Source organism: Halyomorpha halys, unplaced genomic scaffold, assembly GCF_000696795.3.
Source record: "Halyomorpha halys isolate HHAL.00 unplaced genomic scaffold, Hhal_1.1 Scaffold107.1, whole genome shotgun sequence".
NCBI classification, from domain to species: domain Eukaryota; kingdom Metazoa; phylum Arthropoda; class Insecta; order Hemiptera; family Pentatomidae; genus Halyomorpha; species Halyomorpha halys.
The window spans coordinates 1715149-1737732 of record NW_027112128.1 but is presented as its reverse complement, the minus strand read 5'-3'; the positions used below and the strand labels follow the sequence as shown (position 1 = coordinate 1737732).

The 22584-nt window shown below is 30.8% G+C and overlaps 1 protein-coding gene across 5 annotated transcripts in view; it reads right to left on the bottom strand.

The window, feature by feature from the left end:
• Window positions 1-22584, bottom strand: part of LOC106677752 (echinoderm microtubule-associated protein-like 2) — a 211255-nt gene that overhangs the window by 38594 nt on the left and 150077 nt on the right. For all 5 annotated transcript variants that reach the window (XM_014415850.3, XM_014415847.3, XM_014415848.3 and 2 more), the window contains 2 exons: window positions 4538-4705; window positions 1440-1563 (listed from right to left, as the gene is read on the bottom strand). In XM_014415850.3, the coding sequence (XP_014271336.1) occupies window positions 1440-1563; window positions 4538-4705 (292 nt within the window). The remainder of the gene's footprint in view (window positions 1-1439; window positions 1564-4537; window positions 4706-22584) is intronic.

The following is a 22584-nucleotide window of genomic DNA, read 5'->3' as shown; positions in this document are numbered from 1 at the left end:
TAAAAATTAATATTTTATTAAGAAAAAAGTATCATCTATTTTTCAAAAAATAAGTTGATTTATTTTGTATATAATATCAGTAAAATTAGATTAATAGAACCACATTAATCCCAAGTTCAATTTACTAATAAAAACTTTTAATAAACATTTTTATTCCAATATATTCTTTTGACCTTTTGAAATTTTTATTGTAAACATTCTATTCAATATGAAGATGGTTGTGGGATGCAATCAAAATACAACACAAATAAGTTTAAATAACTTATTTGTGTTATAATTTGACCGCAACCCCTAACCATCTTCTCCTCATATAATTTATCCACGCTCTACTATCTCTCATCATCATTCAATTCCATATTTCAGCTTACATTCCATTACATTCAGCTTAATCTTACAAAGCTAATCAACTTAGTCTTAAGATATTATAATATTTACTACTCTAGAAAGTAGATGTTAAAATTATAAATGTTACAATTTACTTTATTCACATAATCAGGTCACCTGATTGCCCCATCACCCCATGTTTTCTAGTAATTTAGCATTTTTGTCAAATTTCTCACCAAAAATAATAGACTTTAGTAGTTTATCAAAAATGGAGGGGGTAAATGCATTAGCCTTGCATTTCATAACTAACAGAATAGAGATTCTCAAACTCTTCAGCTGCGGCAAAGTTGTTGATCTAACAAAATTTAGTGTAACCCTTGTCGGTCTAAAAATCTTCAAAAAATTGAAGTAAAACTATCCTTTACACAGTTGAATGTGTAGGAAAAAAGTAATTTAAAAACCTTATAATAATAATTGGCATAATTATAAAAATAATAATTGGCAGAATATAGACAGTTCTTTTAAAAGAAACCTTATTTACTGGCGTTAAGATGATTGTATACATATTTACTTTCAACTTATTAAATCAAACAAAGAAAAAATGGGAAATCAGTTCATAATATGTCTCGGTTGGTATCTTTTTCTTGTTCTTCTTCTTGAAAGAAGCTTTATGAAGTAGTCTATCAATAGTTTTTTTTTTTAAGACTATTAGTTGACCTATGTGATGATTGTAGGAAGATGTTCTGGGTGGTGGTCAAAAAAGGTAAAAAAATAAAAAATAAAATTTGAGATGTATCTTTCAAAAAATTAACAGAAATCTTCAAAAAAAGAGATGAGGAAGTAATGGCTGAGTTTGGATGAAGATGCCAGAGGGCCTAGATCGGTGTGGTTTCACAAATGATTCTTGACACTGCTGTTATGGTCAGGACAACACAATAACAGGTTATCCATTTTGAAAATAAAAAAAACCATAATTTTGTAATTATGTAAGACCAATAATTTAATAAATTGATAGAAAAGGGAATTTATGACTACCTGCAGGGGCAAACCAATACTTTGTAAGATAATTTTTAATGTTTCCAAGTTACAAGTACTCAGGGTTTAAATTTATATACCTATGAGGTAGTGATGTTGGCGTAGAACTTTGAACTCTTCTGACAGGTTCTCTTCCATTTGGCACGTCCCTAGCATTACGGTACCTCAATCCTGTGTTTTCTCGAGGACTGTTTCCCGGACTGCCTGTAAAAAAAAATATAAAAAGTTTATAGAACTGGTTTATGAAAGAAAGATTCATTATAATGATTTCATAACAGTACCATAAAAATATAGACTAATGTAACATACCAGGTCATTCAAAAAGTCCTGTCTTTTTTTGGGGGAAATTATAAATAAATAAATATTTTCAAATAATCACCTTTATTCATCAAAATATCCACCGTTACAGTCGGTAACCTTCTCCCAACGAGATGGTAAAGCCCAAATTCCTTCCTTAAAAAACTGTTGATTTTTACTGCAAAAATAAGTGGTCAGTTCGTGAATTAGGTTGTCACGGTCTTGAAAACATTTTTGTCTCAGATTGTTGTCGAGATCTCTGAATAGGTGATAATCAGTGGGTGACAGGTCAGGGGAATATGGTGGGTGAGGCAAAACTTCCCAGCCTATTTCTGTCAATTTTTCCCTGGTCAATTTGGCGGTGTGTGGTCGAGCGTTGTCTTGAAGAAGCAAAGGTCTTCTTCTGTTGACTAAGCAGGGATCAAAAGTCTTAAGCTTGGATTGGCAATGGTCCAGTATATTGCAGTATACTTCTGCAGTGATGGTTTGCCCTTGATTCAGAATCTCAAAATGCACTATACCTTTGGCTGTCCAGAAAACAATGAGCAAAACTTTCTTTGGATGGAGATCTGGTTTTGGAAATTGTTTAGGTTTCTCATCTGCCGACAACCACTGATATGATCGTCTGAAGTTGTTGTACAACACCCATTTCTCATCACAGGTGATGATTCGATTCAAAAAGGGTTCGACTTTCAAGCGGGAAGTTAACGAAGATGCAGTTGTCAAGCGAACAAGCATATTGGCATCTGAAAGCTTATGAGGAATCCATTTATCCAGTTTTTTCACTTTTCCCAGTTCTTTAAGGTAATTCCAGGCAGTGGTGGCTGAGATATTAAGTTGAGAGGCTATCTCTGAACAACTTTGACGCGGATCCAACTCTACTACTCTTCGAACGTCCTCCTTATCAACTACAGTTGGTCGACCTGAGCGTGCCTCGTCTTCTAGTGTCTCGTCGCCTCCACGAAATTTTGAAAACCAAAATTGTGCCTTCCGCTCAGACAGCACATCTTCCCCAAACACGGAGCATATTTTTCTAGCAGTTTCAGCAGCTTTTGAGCCAAGTTTAAACTCATAGAGCAAAATTTGAGTTTCAACTGGAATCATTTTAACTAGACAGTTGGATGGTGACTGCATTAAATTAATCCTCCTTAGCCTCCTATTCATAAAGTATAAACATTTGTGTTTACATGGATGAAAGTTGTATTGAACGGAATTAATTAGCAAACACTCTAGAATCAAAATAAACAACTAACAAACGAAAAACGACAGGACTTTTTGAATGCCCTGGTATAAGTGATATTTCATAAAACTGATGTGACTCTGTTTATAAATGTTTATAAACAAAAAATTAATTATTGTTTATCTTTCATTTAAGCTCACCAGGGCCCTGTTTCATAATGAAAGCTAATAGTATTGGTTCATAGTACAAGTATAGAAACACTGTGGTAATTAAACTAATACTTATATCTTTTCATAATAGGGAGGACTATTAGTGATATTATAGGAGTTAAAAAGTACTAAAGAACAAGTTACTGTTGTACAAGTCAGTGTAATTGTATTAAGTTAAATCGACAAGACTAATAGTATTAGTTTGTACTTTATTATGAAACAGGGCCCAGATGAACTTCATCAGGATCAGGAGGAAATTAAAACATCTGATCTCACAAAATTATCCTTTCTGCTTTGTGTGCTAAGTTCCATACAAAAATTTAATTTTTGGTTTGTAGAAAGAAAATTTAATAATTCTAGTGCATTTGGATTGTTCCAGGAGATTTATGGTTGCTGAGCAACTGGAAATATTAAACATGAATAGGAAGTCTAATAATCCATATCTTTGCTAATACTGGTCTGATTTAGATGGTTGGTTTAATGTATTTAATTTAATTATCGTTCAAGTTATAATATAGAATTTTCCATAAAATATACACTTTTTGAGGTATTAAAATTTATATAACTTTCCAGAAGAAGACTTTGGACAAAATTTTATCAAAATTGTTTGAGTTGTTTTGAAGAAAATGTCCAAACATATTTAAAAAAAAAAAAATCAAAGCATATTTACTGATACTTATAGCTTTGTTTTACAACATAACACATGTGTAGAAGGTTTTCACCCAACAAAATAAAAAAAAAAAAAAGAAGGTATAATGGAATCAGTCGATTCGTTTTTGTGTTAGTGTAGATAGACAGTCAACACAAATCGATGACCAAAGAAATGGGTTTTTTGGACTCAGGAGGCCAGATAAAATAAAATGTATCCAATTAAAACACTTTACTTACAATCTCTGGCAGTGGTAAGGAAAAAAAAATATATATATGTATATATAGTTGACCGTAAAAATTTAAATAGTTGGACATTAAAATAGTTATAAACTATTTGTTCTTTTTTTGACCGCAACTCTGACCATCTTCTTATATTTAAAATAAAAAATAGCTTTGTGTGTTTCAATGAAACACGTAATGAGAGAGCCAAATTATTATCTACATAGTCCAATTAAAAGTAGGTTCGATTCTCAAATATCAAATTATGCCCTTGTAGACAGATAAAATAATTCTTCATTTTTTTTTTTTTTGGATTGAAGGGAACTATTCAGAAATAATCATAATAATTATCTCTCGATCAACCATATACTCATATCCACAGAATGGTTCAAAAATATTTCGAACAAATTTAATGATTTAAGAAACTAAAGAATTAGTTATACTTTATAAACAGATTAAAAAAATGATAATTTAAAAACTGATATTTCTAGTGAAAATAGGAATGAAATGTTCACAAACAAAAAGTAAAATTAATGTACATATTTTTAATTTTAGTTAGTTTAAAAATTTACTTTTAAAAAATAAAAAATTCTTAGTCTTCTACATTCAATGGAATACTAACTTCTGTTGTTAGCCTGAGGTTTGGCTATCTCTAAAGCAGCTATCCTCCGGAGAACATCAGCTAGTGTGGAACGAAGGCATGCTAATTCTTCACCTTGAGATAATACTTTCTTCTCTAGGTCACAGAGTCTCTCCCGCATCGACTCATCCTCAGACAGGATCATCTCATCTGCAAAAAAATTAATTTTTTAATTACAATGAAATAAATAATTTGACATATATAGCTTATTTTTGTCATATCACTGCTTTCCTTAAATAGTGGCACATCTGAAAAAAAATTGTTTGTTTGGAATATTGCATATATTGTACCATAGACTGGAATAATTTGTAACAACTCTAATAGCTTTAGAAAAGTATGTAGGACCATCTCGGAAAATAAAGTAACCACAGTATTCACTACTATCTTTGGAATATATCCAAAGATTTAATTCTAAATAAACTTGAAACTTTTTTGTCAGATGAGCCCCTATTCATGTAATATAGCGATATGTCATGTGATATTTAGTTCATCTAAATTACAAAGAAATAAGTAACAGTTCTTCAGAAGGACTAATTTTTAAGGCCAGGATTGCTAATCATGATAATGATCAGGAGTAAGCCAAATGTAAAGAAGTTTAAAAAAAAAATAGTTATATACCTTTTACTTTATAAAAGAAACAATAAAAAAAAAAAAAAATACATACAAATATAATTAAATGACTTATATTATGTGCTCAGGATCATGAAATATACATATTGAACAGAAAGTTAAAACATTAATCCTGTTAAGTTGTAGGTTATCACAAAATAAAGGCTAGTAAAATATATTACAATGATAGTTTTAACTTATGACTCATTGTGATTTGCTAAGACAAAATAAAAAAAAAATTATCTCATACTTAAAACCTTGAACTTAAAATCTCGAAAAGATTAGCTATGATAAGACTGATTGATGAACTAGTAAAGCAAGGATATGATCATCATGTAAGTTAAAGTCAACAGTATAAGTTGTTAAAACTAAGTAGGTTGGTATGGTATGCTTGATATTTTTAATTATTAATTAATGAAAAATTAGTAATTGATTGAGCTATCCCCAAATTCATAAAGATTGTTATATTTATTTCTCAAAGTGTTAATACAGATTGGTTGTAACCAAGGAGGGTTAACCACAGGTTACTTGTTGAGTTCAGATTTAAAAGTAATAACAAATGATTTTATTGAAATATTATAAACTTTTATAGTATTTTGTTCAAAATTATGAATGTTGGTTTGAATTTATGTAAACTTAAATTTGTAAAATAACTTCATAAAACCCCATTTATTCCTGAAATAATTCCTTAATATCAAAAAATTAAAACTCCATCCAAATTATAAATAATAATTTCATTTTAAAATTGTAGCAAAAGTTGTTTAACAAATCAAAAATAAATAATGTAATCCAATAGAGGTAATTTATCTTTATAGGTATATTTTAGATAAAATTATACCAACCTTACCAAACAGATACCTGGAGGAAGATTTAGACTTCACACAAGATTTATTGTTTTTCACATCAACAATTAAAAAAATGGGGGGATAATTAATATAAATTTAGTTCCTTCCATAAACATAACAGTTTAACAAAAGATAAAGATGATTGCAAGAATGCAATCGGAAAAGATCGGATGGTCTCGGGTTTTCCCGTTAGAATAGGATGTTTCTATATTCCCTCCCTTATTTATTCATAAAATTCTTTAATATGTTGTATTTATCTAATGCTTATTATTGCTAACAATGAGAACAGTTTATTTTATTTTTTTTAATAAACAAAATTAAAGTTACTTAAGAGGAAGATTTTCTGAAAATTCAGCATTCAAGCTCTGTCAGACTATTTCAATGAGGATAAATAACATAAAAACCATATATTGTAAAAATTAAAAAAATTAATTAAATGAAATAAAAAGAATTTCAATAGTTTTAACTTGTTTCCTATATAAAAGATAGCTTGGGTTCAAATTAAAAATTTTAATATTAAATAGAATTTTATTTAAATTTTATAACATAATAGACTCTTTTCTCAGGGCGGGTTTCTAGGCAATCAGAAACAGACGACACTTTACTACTAATAACACTTAAACTTAATTAATAGCTATTTTACAAATGTAATAAATTCTAGATAGAAACAAAACTAACCAATAACACAATGTTCCATTGATGATTTTTTATATCTTCTTGTCTATGATGCTATGTCCAACTCTCAACAATGGCTTCCAGTCCTTCCCGCTTCTAGCCGACGGACGTCCTCTCACTAGGCCAACCAAATCAAGAATGCCCGTTTCCTCTCTTCTATCTTCAATGTTTACTGGTCGATTGTAGTACAATCGCTCTGCTTTACTTACTATGATTTACGACGTAAATAGTTTATTGATAATTGTTATTTTCTTCTATTTCTTCTTTGATTATTCTTTTTCTATAATTATTGTATAGAAACAACAAAAGTTGAAAAAATTCAATCTATGTTCTCAACACAAACAATTCAACGAACACTTCGGAAGAACGCCATCTTCTTTGTTTTGAATAGCGTATTTTTTTTAGACAATGAAAACTGGTTAGCTTGCTTTTTGATTTAAAATAACAGTTTTTATTTGTACTAATCATAATTATTTGAGGTGAATTTGATTAACGTAGTGATGCCAAAAGTTCGTGGATGGGTATGGCATTCAAGGCTCTTTCACAAGTCTACAAACAGTATATACCTACTTTTTTTCATAAGTAAAAGGATGTTCATTTTAAATGACAAATATAAAATTCTACCATGGCATCTGCGAGCGGATCAAAATCCCAAAAACGGTAAATGACATTTAACTCCTCAACCAATACCAATAAACGTAATTGATTTCATTAATAGCTTAACAAGACAAACCTTCAACCACTTAAAGAAAAGTTTATTGTTGCCAAAAACAGAACAGATAAATACAGTTCGAGCAAAACTGTTAACAAACCAAACTAGTTCTGACCTAAAGTTATATTTCATTTTTGTGAAGGTCAATTAATCCAAATTTATTGCTTTCGGTTACCAACAGTAACCACTTAAAAGAGATTCGATCTCCTGAAATAATTGTGTTGTTCCAAATTGTTAAGGGCTGGTTCTATTTCGAGCAATAGTCAGAAATTGAGATAACTTATTTGACCACCTCTTCAGAGAGATCGGTATACAACGCCCCCAAGATTAAGAGGATTATATTTGATAAGTAGGGAAGAATTTGATTTTCACAATGTTTTGGTTTGATACAGTGCTTGCAGAGTACAAAGAATATACACTAATAGTGTTAAAATAAAATAGGGTTAGATTACTAAACGAAAAATGTACAACCCATCGAAAATCTAATAACGAATAATACATAGAAACGGTTAATCACATTTTTCTGAGTATGATGGAGTTGGGTGGGATTGCGGTCAAAAAGAATAGAAAATAGTGAACAACTATTTATTGACCCTACTTTCCATGGCTTCATCAGAGCTAAAAAAGATACATTGAAAAAAATATGTTGTTCATGAAAGATAATAACATACAAAGAAGTAAACTAAGGTGTGATTAAAAATTATATAAATATAAGCGAAAAAAATAAATTTGAAAATGAACAAATATAAATATTATTCACTTATATTTACATATTTTTTAATCCCAGCTTAGTTTACTTTTATCTCATTATCTTACATTGCCAAGATATGTTTAGTTGCTTTGTATCTTTTTTAGCCTTGATGAAGCCCTGGTAAGAGATGCGAAACATCGGAAAATAAATAATTGACTATTATAGCAATTGCGACCATCCCCTTCACATTTTAACGACAAACTTTTTCCATTAATTCATTATTATCACAACTATGACTTAAAAGTCGAGGAATAAGAACTAAGTGAGATCGTATAACTAAATTTACATTACTTTGAAATCTAAACAAATCTGTCAGATTTGTTTAAAATTAAATAATTCACTCCAAGCGCTTGTGGAAGAGAAGTGGAATTCGACTTGGAAAATATTAAGAGTAAGGCTTCCTCGAAGAAATTTAGACATTTTTTAATCACATCTTTAAGGAATTAATTTATTTTAACTTTAAAATAAAAATAAAGTTTTTTTACGTTTTCAATTTCATTTGGGAGAAATGAATCGATTTCTCCAAATATTTCCTATCAAAACTGAACAAACGAGTCCCTTTCTCTTGCAAGGTTAAGATAGGATTTTTTCTAATTAATACTCTCATTTGTATTTTCACCTCGCTGAAAATTTTAAAAAATTGAATACGTGCCTTTGAATATTTTCAATTAGCCTTAATCACTGATCACCAGCGAATTTGGGATTGAATCAGCTGAATTTCTATAACAAGTTTCGTAAACTTTTTTTTGTTTCATAGAATGTGGGAACGAAGAACATATACAACTTGAGTTATATCCATATAAATAATAACGAGAGTCTAGTTCATCTCGAATAATCCGTCTGGTAGATACTTTTGTCAGTTCAGTGTAACTTCAAGTGATTAAATTTCATTTACTTGCCTCTAGAATTGCGATAGAATTGAAAGAAATATATAAATTGGTAGGTGTTACCACTACTCCATTCATAATATCAACGAATGGTCTCTCTCATACCAAAATCAACAGTGGCAGGCATGAATGGTCTGGGGGTGCCTATAGACGTGCTAAGAGAGGCTCAACAGTCAGTTCTCTTAGACACTGCACGTATAGTGCGAAAATTTTTAAATATTTGAAAAATAAAATAAATCAACAACAATATGAAAGTGGTTGGTCTTCTACCTCAGATACTCAACCCGCAATAGCGAGAACAACCGACCAATAATAATAATTTTCTTTATTATTCTGGTATTAATCCCATAGAATAATATACAGGCATACAAATAGAGAGAATAATAAAAGTACAATACAGAATAAAAATGAATTCATAAAACGTCATCAAATATAATGAAATAATGAATTTAAAAAGATAAAAATGAACAACAATAATTAACAGAATATATAAAATAAGAATAGAACAAATAAAATAAAACCATATGTCGTATCATAAAACGTTAAGATGACTAACACTTCTGATGATAAATAAAAATAAAAACAAAATCAAATATAATTAAACTAAAAATAATGAATCAAAAGGTACGATTTCTGTTAATTCACATATTTACAAATATGAACGAAATTCTGAAACATAAAATACAGAGAATATATAAACCTTATTTGAAACTTTCAATTGTTATTCTTTCGGAATTGGATGGACAGAAGGTAGTCGAAGATGCGTGATTTGAAGATTAGAAGGGAATAGAAATACGAATAAAGGAGGGAATAGAATTCCATAGGGAAGAGGAACGGATAAGGAAAGACCTACCAAAGGTTGCGGTTCGATGAGCAGTTACATATAAGTCTGAAGACTGGAAAACTGCACTTCAATTTCGACTATTACAGTACTTACTAGACGAACGGTCTAAACTTCCAATTCATTACAAAATACTGGTCTACATGACTATAATAAGGCCTATCTGGATATACGGAGTTGAGCTTTGGGGCTCCACTAAACCTTCGAATTCCTCTCGTATGCAATCCCTAAAATTCTTCGTGCTTTCTTCTTTGTCACACATCAAATCATCCATAAAGACCTTAATGTTCCATACATAACCGATCTAGCCCGAACCAGATATCAATTCTTCCATTATAAACTCTATAACCACCCAAACCGAGTAGTTTCTCCGAGGCGCCTGAAACGAGGTGGCCATGGGACCTGCTAATGTAGAGATATAATTATAGCGCTAATAATGGTTAGTTTCTTTAAATCTTACATCAGTTTTACTAGTTGTATTTTTATGTAAATACAGTTGTAAATACCAATAAGTAAATAAAATAAAATTATATATATGAAAGGTGTATGTAATAATTATCATGCTAGATTACATTAACAACAATTATAATAAAAAAACAACAAACTATAGGTATTCAAAACTCTACACAAAATGTAATTGTTCCAATTCCTCCAAAGAAGAAGCTAACAATGTAAAGCTAATAACTGATAACATTCTCATTAGTTCATAATAAACGTAGTAAACAGTAAGCATTGTGTAACAACTTATCATGTGTATCCTAAATTCCAAGATCTTAACAGAAGTAAATATTTATTTTAAAGATATGGTGAGGGCATCACACGACTTTCACTTACCATCCTACTTAGAGATCAAATTAATCCTTGTATATTTCAAAACGTATATTGTTGTTGTAATTAACTTTGTTATTAATTGTTAACGATCATTAACATGGCTAGAATACAAATAGTTTAACAAAAGATAAAGCCGTGTACCATGAACATATTGAAAATAAAACGACTGGATTTAAATCACTAACAACAAGGTTTACCAATGGCTCGCACAATGAAAATATAAGTCAGTTTTGCACTTATCTCTGATGATTTTTTGGAAGTCGTCATCTTTCCTGTCATTACCTTTCTAATTATAGAAAGAAACTATCTATCAAATAAGTTCAAAATTTTCTTTCTTTTTTTTTTCTTGGGTCCCTAAAATCTAGGTGGAGCCGCGGCTTACCCTGCTGCCCTCTGCCTACGCCCATGCCGTGTACTAAAGAATGGGATCCAAAGAGGACGGACGTCAGTCTAAGCAGGTTTTGTGAAAACCGTTTTATCCATTTATTTATCCATTCTTTGATACATTGTATTTTTATTTTAAAGTAATTTTCTTCTATTTTTCTCACTTTGAGAACTGTTTGAATAGGGCACTACACTTAGACGTCGAAATGTCAACATTTTTTAAAATTCTTTTAAATAGAAAAGTCAACCAGGAAATTTTGTTCACATAAATCACTTAAATAACAAATACTCCAATATTTTTTTAAAATAATGACGTATACAAAATATTTTCACATTTTTCCTCAATCAATGTTTTGAGAGGATTTTTTATATATCTAATATATATATCTAAAAGAAAATATAAAATTAGAATACACCAATTGATTATTGTCTTAATACTAACGATAACGAAATTACGTTGTTATTTAAATTTTACTATTCCTATATGACTTCACCCAACGTAGAACATGAGTTTTTCAGTTAAAATTCGGTTTACCAGGCGGCACTCGTACGTGAACTCATGTGTTTGTCAGAACTAATGGTTTAGACGTGACAAAAGAACACACCCGACCTGCATTACTAAGTATACACAATTTTGTTTCCTTTTATCACTGCTTTGAAGTTTTAGTTTAAAAATAAATAATCCTAGCTATCACATATTAACAATATTGTAACGACATGTTTAATAATTAATTATTATTCTATTTAGAATTTTTGTTTATTTAAAAAGAAACATATGCATTTTATATTCGTATTATAATGATTAAGTGTAAAAGTAACAGTTGCTAGGGATTGTTAAATAGTTGCTAAAGCGTCGCGTAGCAACAAGCGGACGATCTACGGTTTAGAAGTGAGTTGCTGCTAATTAGTCTAGTATAATTCATTACCAGCTCTGTTTGCGTAGGCTATGTGATTATTTGGACATTTTTATTGTTTTTTGTGACTATTATAGTGCATTACCAAACCCTGTCTGCGTATTAGTTTGACCTGTGGTTTAAGTATACTTTTATTATTACAACAGCCAGACCTTGTCTGCCCTCATTATGTGCCAGTGTGGCCATTTTGGTCTTTGCACATCTTGACTGTTGATTGTAATAAATATATAATACAGTCCACTGCATTTATGAAAACAATTGTGATAATTAATTTACTTAAGGAATGCATTAAAGAGCCAGTACAGACGTGGGCTCACCGACTGTTGACCAGTTAGAGAGTTGCAGTGATGTTCATAACTACGAAGCGGTGACCTACACATCTTCACAGCAAGTATCTTCCTCCTCTGGTCTATCGGAATGGATAATCTTTTCTTCGGGACCGTCATCAAGTATTTTAATATATAATAATATATATCTATTGATTTTGCAAATTTCTTTCTTTCATTTCATATTCACCATTTCATTCGTTTTGCTTATTTATTGTTGTCTAAAAGGCCTTTGATTTTGTATTATATTAATTATTTTATATTAACTCTTTTGTTTTATTATATGTTTATGTTTTATATTGTTGGCCTCACCAAATAAATATTTATAATCGAGCCAGTTTTGTTTTGTTTGTTTTTTAAAGTTTTCTTTCAAAAATACTACTTAGATTTGAGGTTGTTTTAACAAATATAAAGATGTATACAAGTTACTTTTTTATTTAATAATGAATAAGTGTTTCTTTATATGGGCGATAATAGAAAAATGAATGAGAATAGAGAGAAACAGTTATTCGCAATTACTCTCAATTCATTAAAGATTGTATTAAAGAACCAATAAGCAAGTAGTTGAGCATTGACAGACCAACATACTCAGTCGATCCTACAGAACGAAATCCCCAGATTAATATATTTATTATGATTCATTACTTTAAATCTCGCTCAGGTAGTGTCTGACTTCAAGCAATATTAGTGGGGGAAGTGCGTAGAATAATCTGCATATGCCAAAGATCAAAAGGACTTTATACAGACTAGACTAGAACTATAAGACTCGTTTAATAATGCTTGGCATTATGCAGTTACATTACCTCTGAAGAAAAGGGATAATTGTAGTCTGAAAAGGACTGAAGTTCGAATCCCACTTTCTCAACTAACTGGTTGCGAGGCTCATTCGTACTTTTCTAATCACCCTTTACCAATTCGTTTTAGAAATAATTTTTTAACCACTTATAATTAATTACTATTAATTATTATATTCACTTAATTATTATCATATATTCAGCGCAAGAAGAGCTATCATCACTAATTTCATCTAATTACCCTTGTTTTGGAGATGTATTAGTGGTATCTTTTCTTTAAGATGTTAAGACAAAACAGGATTCCAAGGAAACCTGCACGGAATATTAACTAAATACACATGGATGGATCCAAAGTATATATTTATATACTTTAAATGATTTAAATTAATTATTTGAATTTAAGTAATTCTTATATATTATACGAGGAGAAGATGGTTGGGGGTGCGGTCAAAGAGAAACACAAATAAATTGGTGTAACCTATTTTATTGTGCCAACGTTTCGGCTAGAGTTTCTAGCCTTCTTCAGGGCTGTTAGCTTGAAAATCAAACGCCTAATGACTTTGACCGCACCCCCAACCATCTTCTCCCCGTACGTCATCCACGGTCAACTATCTCTCATAATTACATATATATTATAATTATATTTAAAAAATATATTTAAGTAATTATATATTAAAAATTAAATATGTTCCACTACAACCCATAAACGGTTTTATTTTGTAGCACGGTTGTCAGGGCAATACTTTGTAGGGAAGTACTGTCACTATACCAACGGTTGTGCAAGGAGGTGATTTGATCAGAGTCCTGCTCGACCACAAGATTTTTACACAGTGAAGTACCCACATTATGAGGCTGGGTGGACCCGGGAGGGCTCCCAAACCGGCATAGCTGACTCACGGGAACAGTGAAACACAATAGAATTAGCTGCCACAGCTAGGACTCGAATCCGGGTCATTGGAGTTAGTAGCACAGTCCATTACCACTAAGCTACCCACCCCCACCTCTCGCATAATCTCCCAGATTTATAGCTTAAAAGTAATTAAAAAAATTATTTTTTTTAACACCTGAACAGACGGATTTTTTTAATCCAGCCTTATTGCACACCACAACATATGGAGAACCTCCATTATCCATCTTTGCTATTGCTTATTTCAGTCTGATTTAAACGATATTGGTTTTGTTTTATAGAAAATTAAAATACCTATTAAATGTTCATCCATTGTTCCAGGTGATGTGTAGTTCTCAAATTAATTAATAAGTTATAAATTATTGAAGTTGAAGAACAATTTTTTTTTAAACCACAACAATTTGGAATTTTTCGAAACCCTGCCTTACTGCACTTAAACTAAGGAAAAAACAACAAAAATAATTCCATATCCAATACTTTTGTTGTAAGTGTTAATTTCAAATGACCTCAAATCCTTGCTTCAGATTTACCAATTTTATTGGTTAAGATGACGGATTTGTTTCAAATGATTTTTAAAGGAAATTTAGTTGGTTTAAATACAACTGTACATTTCTGCATGTCTCTGTATGCGGCATTGCTGGTCCTATATAGACCCTATCCCATATCCAATTCTAAGTTATATCAACAGAAAAAACTATAATTATGGTACTGTATAGACCTCATTACTAAGTCATATCAATAGAAAATCTATGATTATGTGTTGCAGGTACTAAACAACCCCTGTATCGGTTAAATTTTTTTTCTTGGTCAATTACAAAGGAACAAAAATGGTGAAAAGGTTTACATGAGAGAATACTAACGATTCCAAAAGATAGTTTAAAAGTGTAAGAGTAAACATCAACATTGTTTGTCAAAGCCTCACCACTAACCCTGTACTCCTGACAAACATTCGTTACTCTTTTATACTCTAAAAGTCTAATGAGTTTCATGACATTGCAAAAACACAATATTTTATTTAATATTCAACCTTCGTGATTAGTTCCATAAAGTATGCATTAAAATACTATAGATAATAGCAAAAATAAGGATTATCTCTAAAGGAAGTTTGGTGAGTCAATTCTTAAAAAAATTTTCTTTTGAGGTTAATGACTTCCTATTTGATGAAATTTCTTTATTAAAATTATCACCACATGGTACAACGTTTCGGGACCACTGTCCCATATTCATGCACCTTAAACCTCATAATTTCTTCTAGGAAATCATGTCACAATTTGTGCATCTTCACTACTCCTAGTGAATACTCCGTTCACTAGAACAGCCAGCAAAAATAAGATTTTAGATTTAGATTTTGGGGATTAATAGATAAGATTTTTTTTACATTACTTTATACTGTTGCCAGTAAAATAGTTGAAGTTGGAAGTTTTGCCTTCGTATTTAACCAGCCGTAATGTATGCATTGTAATATGAAGGAGTCTTCTTTTTATCTTAATCGTTGTCTTGTCTAACCTTGGAGATGCTCATCACCTACGTTGTGAAAGAATTTTACTGTGCAGTAGCATGTTTATAATTTAACAGCGAGAGTTTAATAATTTAATTCTGAATAACAATTGAAAAAAAAATCAGTCTAAAGTGCGAGTGAGAAATAAATTTTGATTTTCACTCCTTAATTACAATACAAATTTTATTTTCGCTATATAGTTATTGAAAATACTATGTAAACTTAAAACAGAGAAGGGAAAGAAGTATATGTTCAGTAAGATTTTCATAAATGATACAATTTAGTTAGAACTTTGAAACATTTTAATATAACTCTTAAATCGTCAGCCAAGAAAAAAAGAAGGCAATTAGTTGCTTTTAATTCCAAAAGATTCCATTATTTTTTATACTAAATCCAATAAGCACCAGACACTTGCCAAATCCTAATAAATAGAGAAGTGCTAGTGATGTGCAACTCTCGATAGCACGAACTATTATTTTTTTTTTGTTTTGTTTTTTTAAGTTAGGAACCAAAATCATAGATCACTCGACGATGATCCTCGGAACTCTTCATTACCGTCAGCCTTTTCATTCCAAAATGATGCCTGATCAGGTATTTTCTACCGTTCATTAACATAGAAGAAAAATCCTTAGTGTTAAGGTATGACTTTCTCAAAATATTACAAAAAAAAAATTAAGATAGCAAACACAAAACCTGGACTTTTATATTCAGTAGATAAATTAAATAATACAATTCGATTAATTATTATTTACTTCAAATGAGAAAGTATTATGTTGTTGGAAAATAGTCTGGGTGGTGGTCAATAAATGTACCAAAATAATAGAAGAAAACTATTAATTGTTAACAAACGCTTCGCTTACTTTCGGCTATTTCCAACTTCGCAGTCAGTCTTAACCTTTGTCTTGGCCAGTCCGGTAAAAACCCTTTTTTTTGCCTTTTGTTAATTATCAAACTCTTTCATAGTTCATATTTATCAATTCTCTCTAATACTGCTAACAATGAGAGATGGTTAATTATTTCAAATAAATAAAATCAAAAACTTCAGAAGATTTTTTGAATATTCAACATTTAAGCGCTTTGAAAAACTATTATAATGAGGATAATACTTAGCTGACGCAAAAGACTATTCGACTGTACAAAAGTGATTGTACAAAAGACTACTCGATATGTCTAGTTTAATTCAAATCAATAGAGCCGTTTTAGATAATATCGCAAAAATTTGTAATATCATTTACGCATGTGTTAATTCCGTTAAGTCGATTTTAACAGTAACAGTTGCTGTAACATTCCAGGAATTCACATGTCCAAAATATCACTAATTTCAGTTTCCTACGACACCGTTTTTGAATTAGATTTTTCATAAATAGACTAGGTTATTTGAACTCATTTGACCTCAAAACGTATATTTCTGTCGAAAACTGGAATTCGAAAACTTCCCTATCACAATACTCACCTATTACATAGTGAGAATAGATCTTCTAAATAGTAAAAACCCATGAAACATTGGAAATGTAAAGCTTAACCAATAAAACCACATAACATAAATTTCCTTAAATCATGCAACTTATTTTAAGATATATAATAAAATAATAATTGATTATAAAAAACGATTAAAATAAGGTAGGCACTTACTAGACAAACTGTCTAAATATCCAATCCATTACAAAAGACTGATCTACATGGCTATAATAAGGTCTACATGGACATACGGAGTTGAACTTTGGGGCTCCACTAAACCTTCAAATTCCTCTCGTATCCGATCCTTTGTAAAATCCTCAATACTCCTTACTTTGTAACAAATAAAATCATATTTATAAAGGCCTTAATGTTCCATATATAACCACTCAAGCCCGAACCAGATATCATTCCTGACAATCCTCCGAGACGCCTGAAAAAATATGGCCTCGAGATCTAATAAAGAAATATTATTGTGCTACCAATCGGGTACACGCCTGAATCATACCATTTGATCTTACATCCAATTTACTAGGTGTATTTTTATGTAAATAAGTTGTAAATGTCAATAAATAAATATTTAAAAAAAATTATGAGGTGGACTTTATTAGAGGCATGTAACTGTTAAACCAGAAATAATACAATTCATTTGACTCCGAAGTATTTAACCAATAATGGGCAATCGGAAGGATCAAGAAGAACATGCAACTCGAGATCCAATGTTGAGATTCGCTTCCTACTGCGGAAGGCACAACTTTCGCTCACTAATTAACAAGTAGAAGCAACATTTCTGCAGAATTCCGTAGAGAAACTGACAGGCAATGTAACCTCTGTTTCACTTCTATGTAAGGCATCAACTTCTTTTCTCTCGTAACGGCCACAGGAACAATTAGTTCAGCGACTGGGAATACTTTCATATCCTCTATAGAGCAAGTTCATTTATGTTAAGTCAAAATAATTGAGAAAAGAAACGGGTAGTAGTTCGTAATAACTTCGTGCGGAATTCGACGTCATTGTATAGATTTAATAATTTGTATGAGAAATTGTTAGTAATTGATATTTGTTTAACTATTATTGTGGCATTAAAAGTTGTTGAACAAGTTTGTTTCTATATATAATTTAAATATAATACGCATGACTCAAATAGCTAGAAACAAATTAAATTAATTTATTTTGAAATATTATACAGATTTATTTAATGTTTTCTACATATATATAAAAAGAAGCTGATACATAAGTATGAACAATAATATACCTATCAATTGACTTTTTGATGAAGTTGATATGCTGGTTTCGCACAAAAAAAAAAACTGGAATACAAGTTTTTATAATAATCAGAAAATAAAATTTTTATACTCAAAATTTTCGCCTTCTTTGGGTTGCCTTCTTTTTTTTTTTTTTCTGAAATCACAAAAAACGCAATAATTTGAAGACGATCCCAATAATATACATGAAACTTAGGAGGGGCTTACGGCATGAAATAGTATAAACTGTATCTTCGTAAAAAATAAAACGTTTAAGGAATTTTTCATTATTTACAACTGCTTTTTCTAAAATATAAAGCCATAAAATCAGGCATATGCATATGAATAGGAGTTACATAGGATTTATACAATATTGTGAGGATTTATGAATTTATTTCGTGAAGGTGGGATAACGGAAGAAAACATCATACTCCAAAAATTTTTGATTCGTATTTGAGGGTTTCAAAAGATGCTAAGAACGATTCTGACTTGATTTTTGGAAAAAAAAAAAAGATGTTTTCGTCTTCTGGGTGCAACTATGTTTTAGGCAATTTTGTATACACTTATATTAATTTAATATAATCAACAATCTTTTTTTCTTACTGTACACGAAAAAAATAAATATCAAAAATAAAGTACCTAATAAAGGTAGGAAAGGATATCAAGCTCCATATCTTAAAAGCAATATATCTTTCAACACTATTACATGGCAGTGAAAGTTGGTTGACCCAAGACTATTGATCCAAGAATATTGAGCAAAATTAGGAAATATATGATATGAAATGAAAGAATAAGAGAAGAACTTCAGATCCACTCAGTAAAATCAGTGATTGAACACCGACAGCTCTGATGGAATGGACTCGTCTGTAGAATGGGGGAAGACAGAGTGCCAAGAAAATGTATGGAGGCAAGGCCGACTGGTAGGAGACCACGAGCAGACCTAGAAGGAGCTATATGGAGCATATCCAACGAATAGGTATGGAAAGAGGAAAAACGCTGGCTCAGATGAACATTCTTTCCATGGACCGAGATGTGTGGACCAAGTGGTTAGGGACTCCCCCACGCTGAAAGGCACTTAAGGAGGATGTGAAAGAAGAAGAAGGTATATAATAATCATTGAATATATGCACGGCAAAGGTGGCATACGATAATAAGAAAAATTTCTAAAATCATTCGTAATATTTTTTACTAGGCTTCTAGCGCGCATTGGCAATAACCCTCAACACATGTGGAATATTTGTCGGTCTCTTATCACCATAGAAAGTTTCCTTGAAATCGGTGATCCCACGTGCACAGCCTTTCCTTGTCAGAATAAATCGTTTCCGCTGGTATCTTTTAAACTAGACAAAAATATCTAATTTCTCTATAAGTAATCGAACTTAACATGTTGGTTGGAAAATTATTTAGAAATTTTATCACAATTTAAGGTTTATTATTAATTTAATTTAATTTTTTTAAAGAAACTATGATAACCATCTAAGAGATTTATGTCTATATTGAATCATATTGTCTATAGTGAACCAGTATTGCAAAATATTAATTTATAAACTAAGTGATTATGGCGTATTGAAAATTTTTTAATTTAATAATTATGGATAATAGTTAGATAATTTATTTGGTTTTGATCATCAAATTCGCCCCCTTCAGAATTAGGTAAAACATGACATCAATAATTTACCAATTACTTTTTTACCAATCACTTATAGTTTTATAGTTTTTTTTTTTTAGTTCTCCACTATCACAAACTTCGGAAAGCACTGTTTTAATCTTCTGCACTTAAATAAATTTATTATACTATACACAATAAGTAAATATGTTTTTAAATGTCATATATTTTAAAATTATCTAGTAGCATATTTATTTCATTCGCTCTTGTGAGCCTTGAAATTAAATTAATTAAAATTAAAGGCCTACTTTTAATGCTATAGGAGGTGATTTTTGAAACACTGGCTCATAATTTAGTTTTATGATTATTTGAGTTTCTTTTTTCTTTCACCGCACCCAGACCATCTTTCTTTTAGAAAATTTTTTTGTGTGAAGAGAATTGTGTACTCTTCTGCGTGCTTGGATCTAAACTGAAGTGATAGTGGTAAGAGTTAAAGACTTGTTACAAAAAATAAAGCACAAGCACTATAACATCCAATAACATAAAAAATATGTTAACACCTGTGACGCGAAGGAGGAACAACCACTTAAAATATCGTAAAAGATCGAGAAAAGTATGATTTAGCACTCAAAACTTGAATAAGCTAAAATCCAATTTTCTTTTAACAGATGGACCTTAAAACTTTATATAGGATTAATTCAAAATGATATCGTCTAGAAAGTACTCATTAATACTAAGGAACAAAATAGTTGTAACAATTTTCAGTAATTAATTCATTAATATAATAATAATTTATAATTTTTGTATTGGGTTAGGTAGCCATTGGTACGGCACTGTGATACAAACTCCAAGGACTCAGGTTCGAATCAAGTTGCGGCAAATGATTATTTTCTGTTTTATTGTAGCCGCGAATCAGCCCTCCGTGGTCCACCCAGCCTCATAAAGTTGGTAACTCGTGATTCGGTCTAAATCACCTCCTTGTACAACAGTTAGTGTAGTAACAGCACTTCCTTACGAAGTACTGCACTCCTAACCCTTCATGGGTTGTAGCTGTAAAGATTTAATTTTTACTTTACGTGGAAATCGGATATTACCTCAAATGCTCCACCTGATGAGAACTACTAGTATTTTTTTTTTTTTCATTTCATTAAAATTAAAACAACGCGCTAAATAAATTTATTTCAAACTGTGGAACATTAAAATTATTATTTTTTAACAAATTCAACATTATTGATTTTAATGGAATTTATTTTCAACGAATATTGTTTACATTTAATTTGATCAATTGATTATTTTATTTATTTATAGATGACTGACCGTATGTGCATTAGATGCTTAGGGCTGCGGTAAGGACAATAGTTTTCATTATTTTTTAATGGATAATGTTTTGATCCACAATGTAGGCCATTAATAAATAGAAGAAAAATATTTTTGTTTTTCTTGAGCGCAACCCAGACCATCTCCTAATGAATTTGTATATATTTTTTTTGTAGTTTAAAGGGATTACAGTTTACAGAGTCATCAACGTTAATCACCTAAAATCGTAAAACGCCGAAAATATTTTTTTTCATAGCATAGAACACGTCAGTCGTTAGGACTGGATATTGAAATTATATGTTTGAAATTTAAAGCAATCATTTCTACAACAGTTCCATACAAAATAGTTTGCGTTTATTCAATTTTATAATAGGGATAAAAATAGTCAGTTAATAATAGCCCATTACGTCTTATTTACTTACTGATATGAACTTCAAATAAACATTAATCACGAAATCGATATCTTCGACTAAGAGAGGCTGAAACACACCAGTAACAAGAAATGTTACAGATAATTTGAACTGAATTTTCCGTAACGAAAATAATTTGCGGGAGTTGAAAACACATCGTCCCTTAAACGGTGAAATCTGCAGGGATGTAGCAGACCATCTTTCAGGAAGCAAAATTACTTTCTTTCGATTCGATCTCTCCACGTGATTTCTCTCAGTGATACTTGGCCCCTGGTCAGTCTTGGGGTAATATGAGCCCCCCGCAGGGAAAGGATAGTGGTAGTGGCTTTGGAACCCAGGGGTTATCCCACAGCGAGTTTCCTTAGGTGGTCTTTATTCTAGCTCTTCAATTGAGCTAAGTGTAACTCGGCAATTTGTAAAGCCCATTTTACACGAGTGCCAGAAACGCAACGCAGAAACGAAACCTTCCAAACAGATTACACAATAGTGTGGCCGTAGCTAACTCTCATCTGTCTACTGAAATTGTAAATAAACTCATAGTGAATGTTCTTTTCTAATTTAAATCGAGTTTCCGGAGCGGAGTTCACCTTAGCAAACGTACAAAGTGCAATGAGGCTAAAAATCAGGATATCATATCTAGTTGGTACTGAAATGCCATTGCTTTAGTCTGTCAATTTAGTCCAAGACACAGTGCAAAAAAATCGAAATTATTTTATGAAAACATTGATAGCAAGTTTTTTAATCTTTATTGCATTTCTGATAAAGAAATGAGAGTCTACCAGACAGATTAAGCTACCTTCAAAAATGGCGATTGTTCCAATGACACAAAAAAATCTAATTTTGAGTTCTGTTAAGTAAAAAAAAAATTAGTTAGTTCCTTTCAGAAAATATATATATTTTTTTTTATATTGATAGATTTATTTATTGATAGATATTACAATCTGCCACACAGTTGTGGGCAATAGGTAATAGTGAGGGATGATATCTTACATACTAAAATAAAAAAATAAATAAAATTTTAAA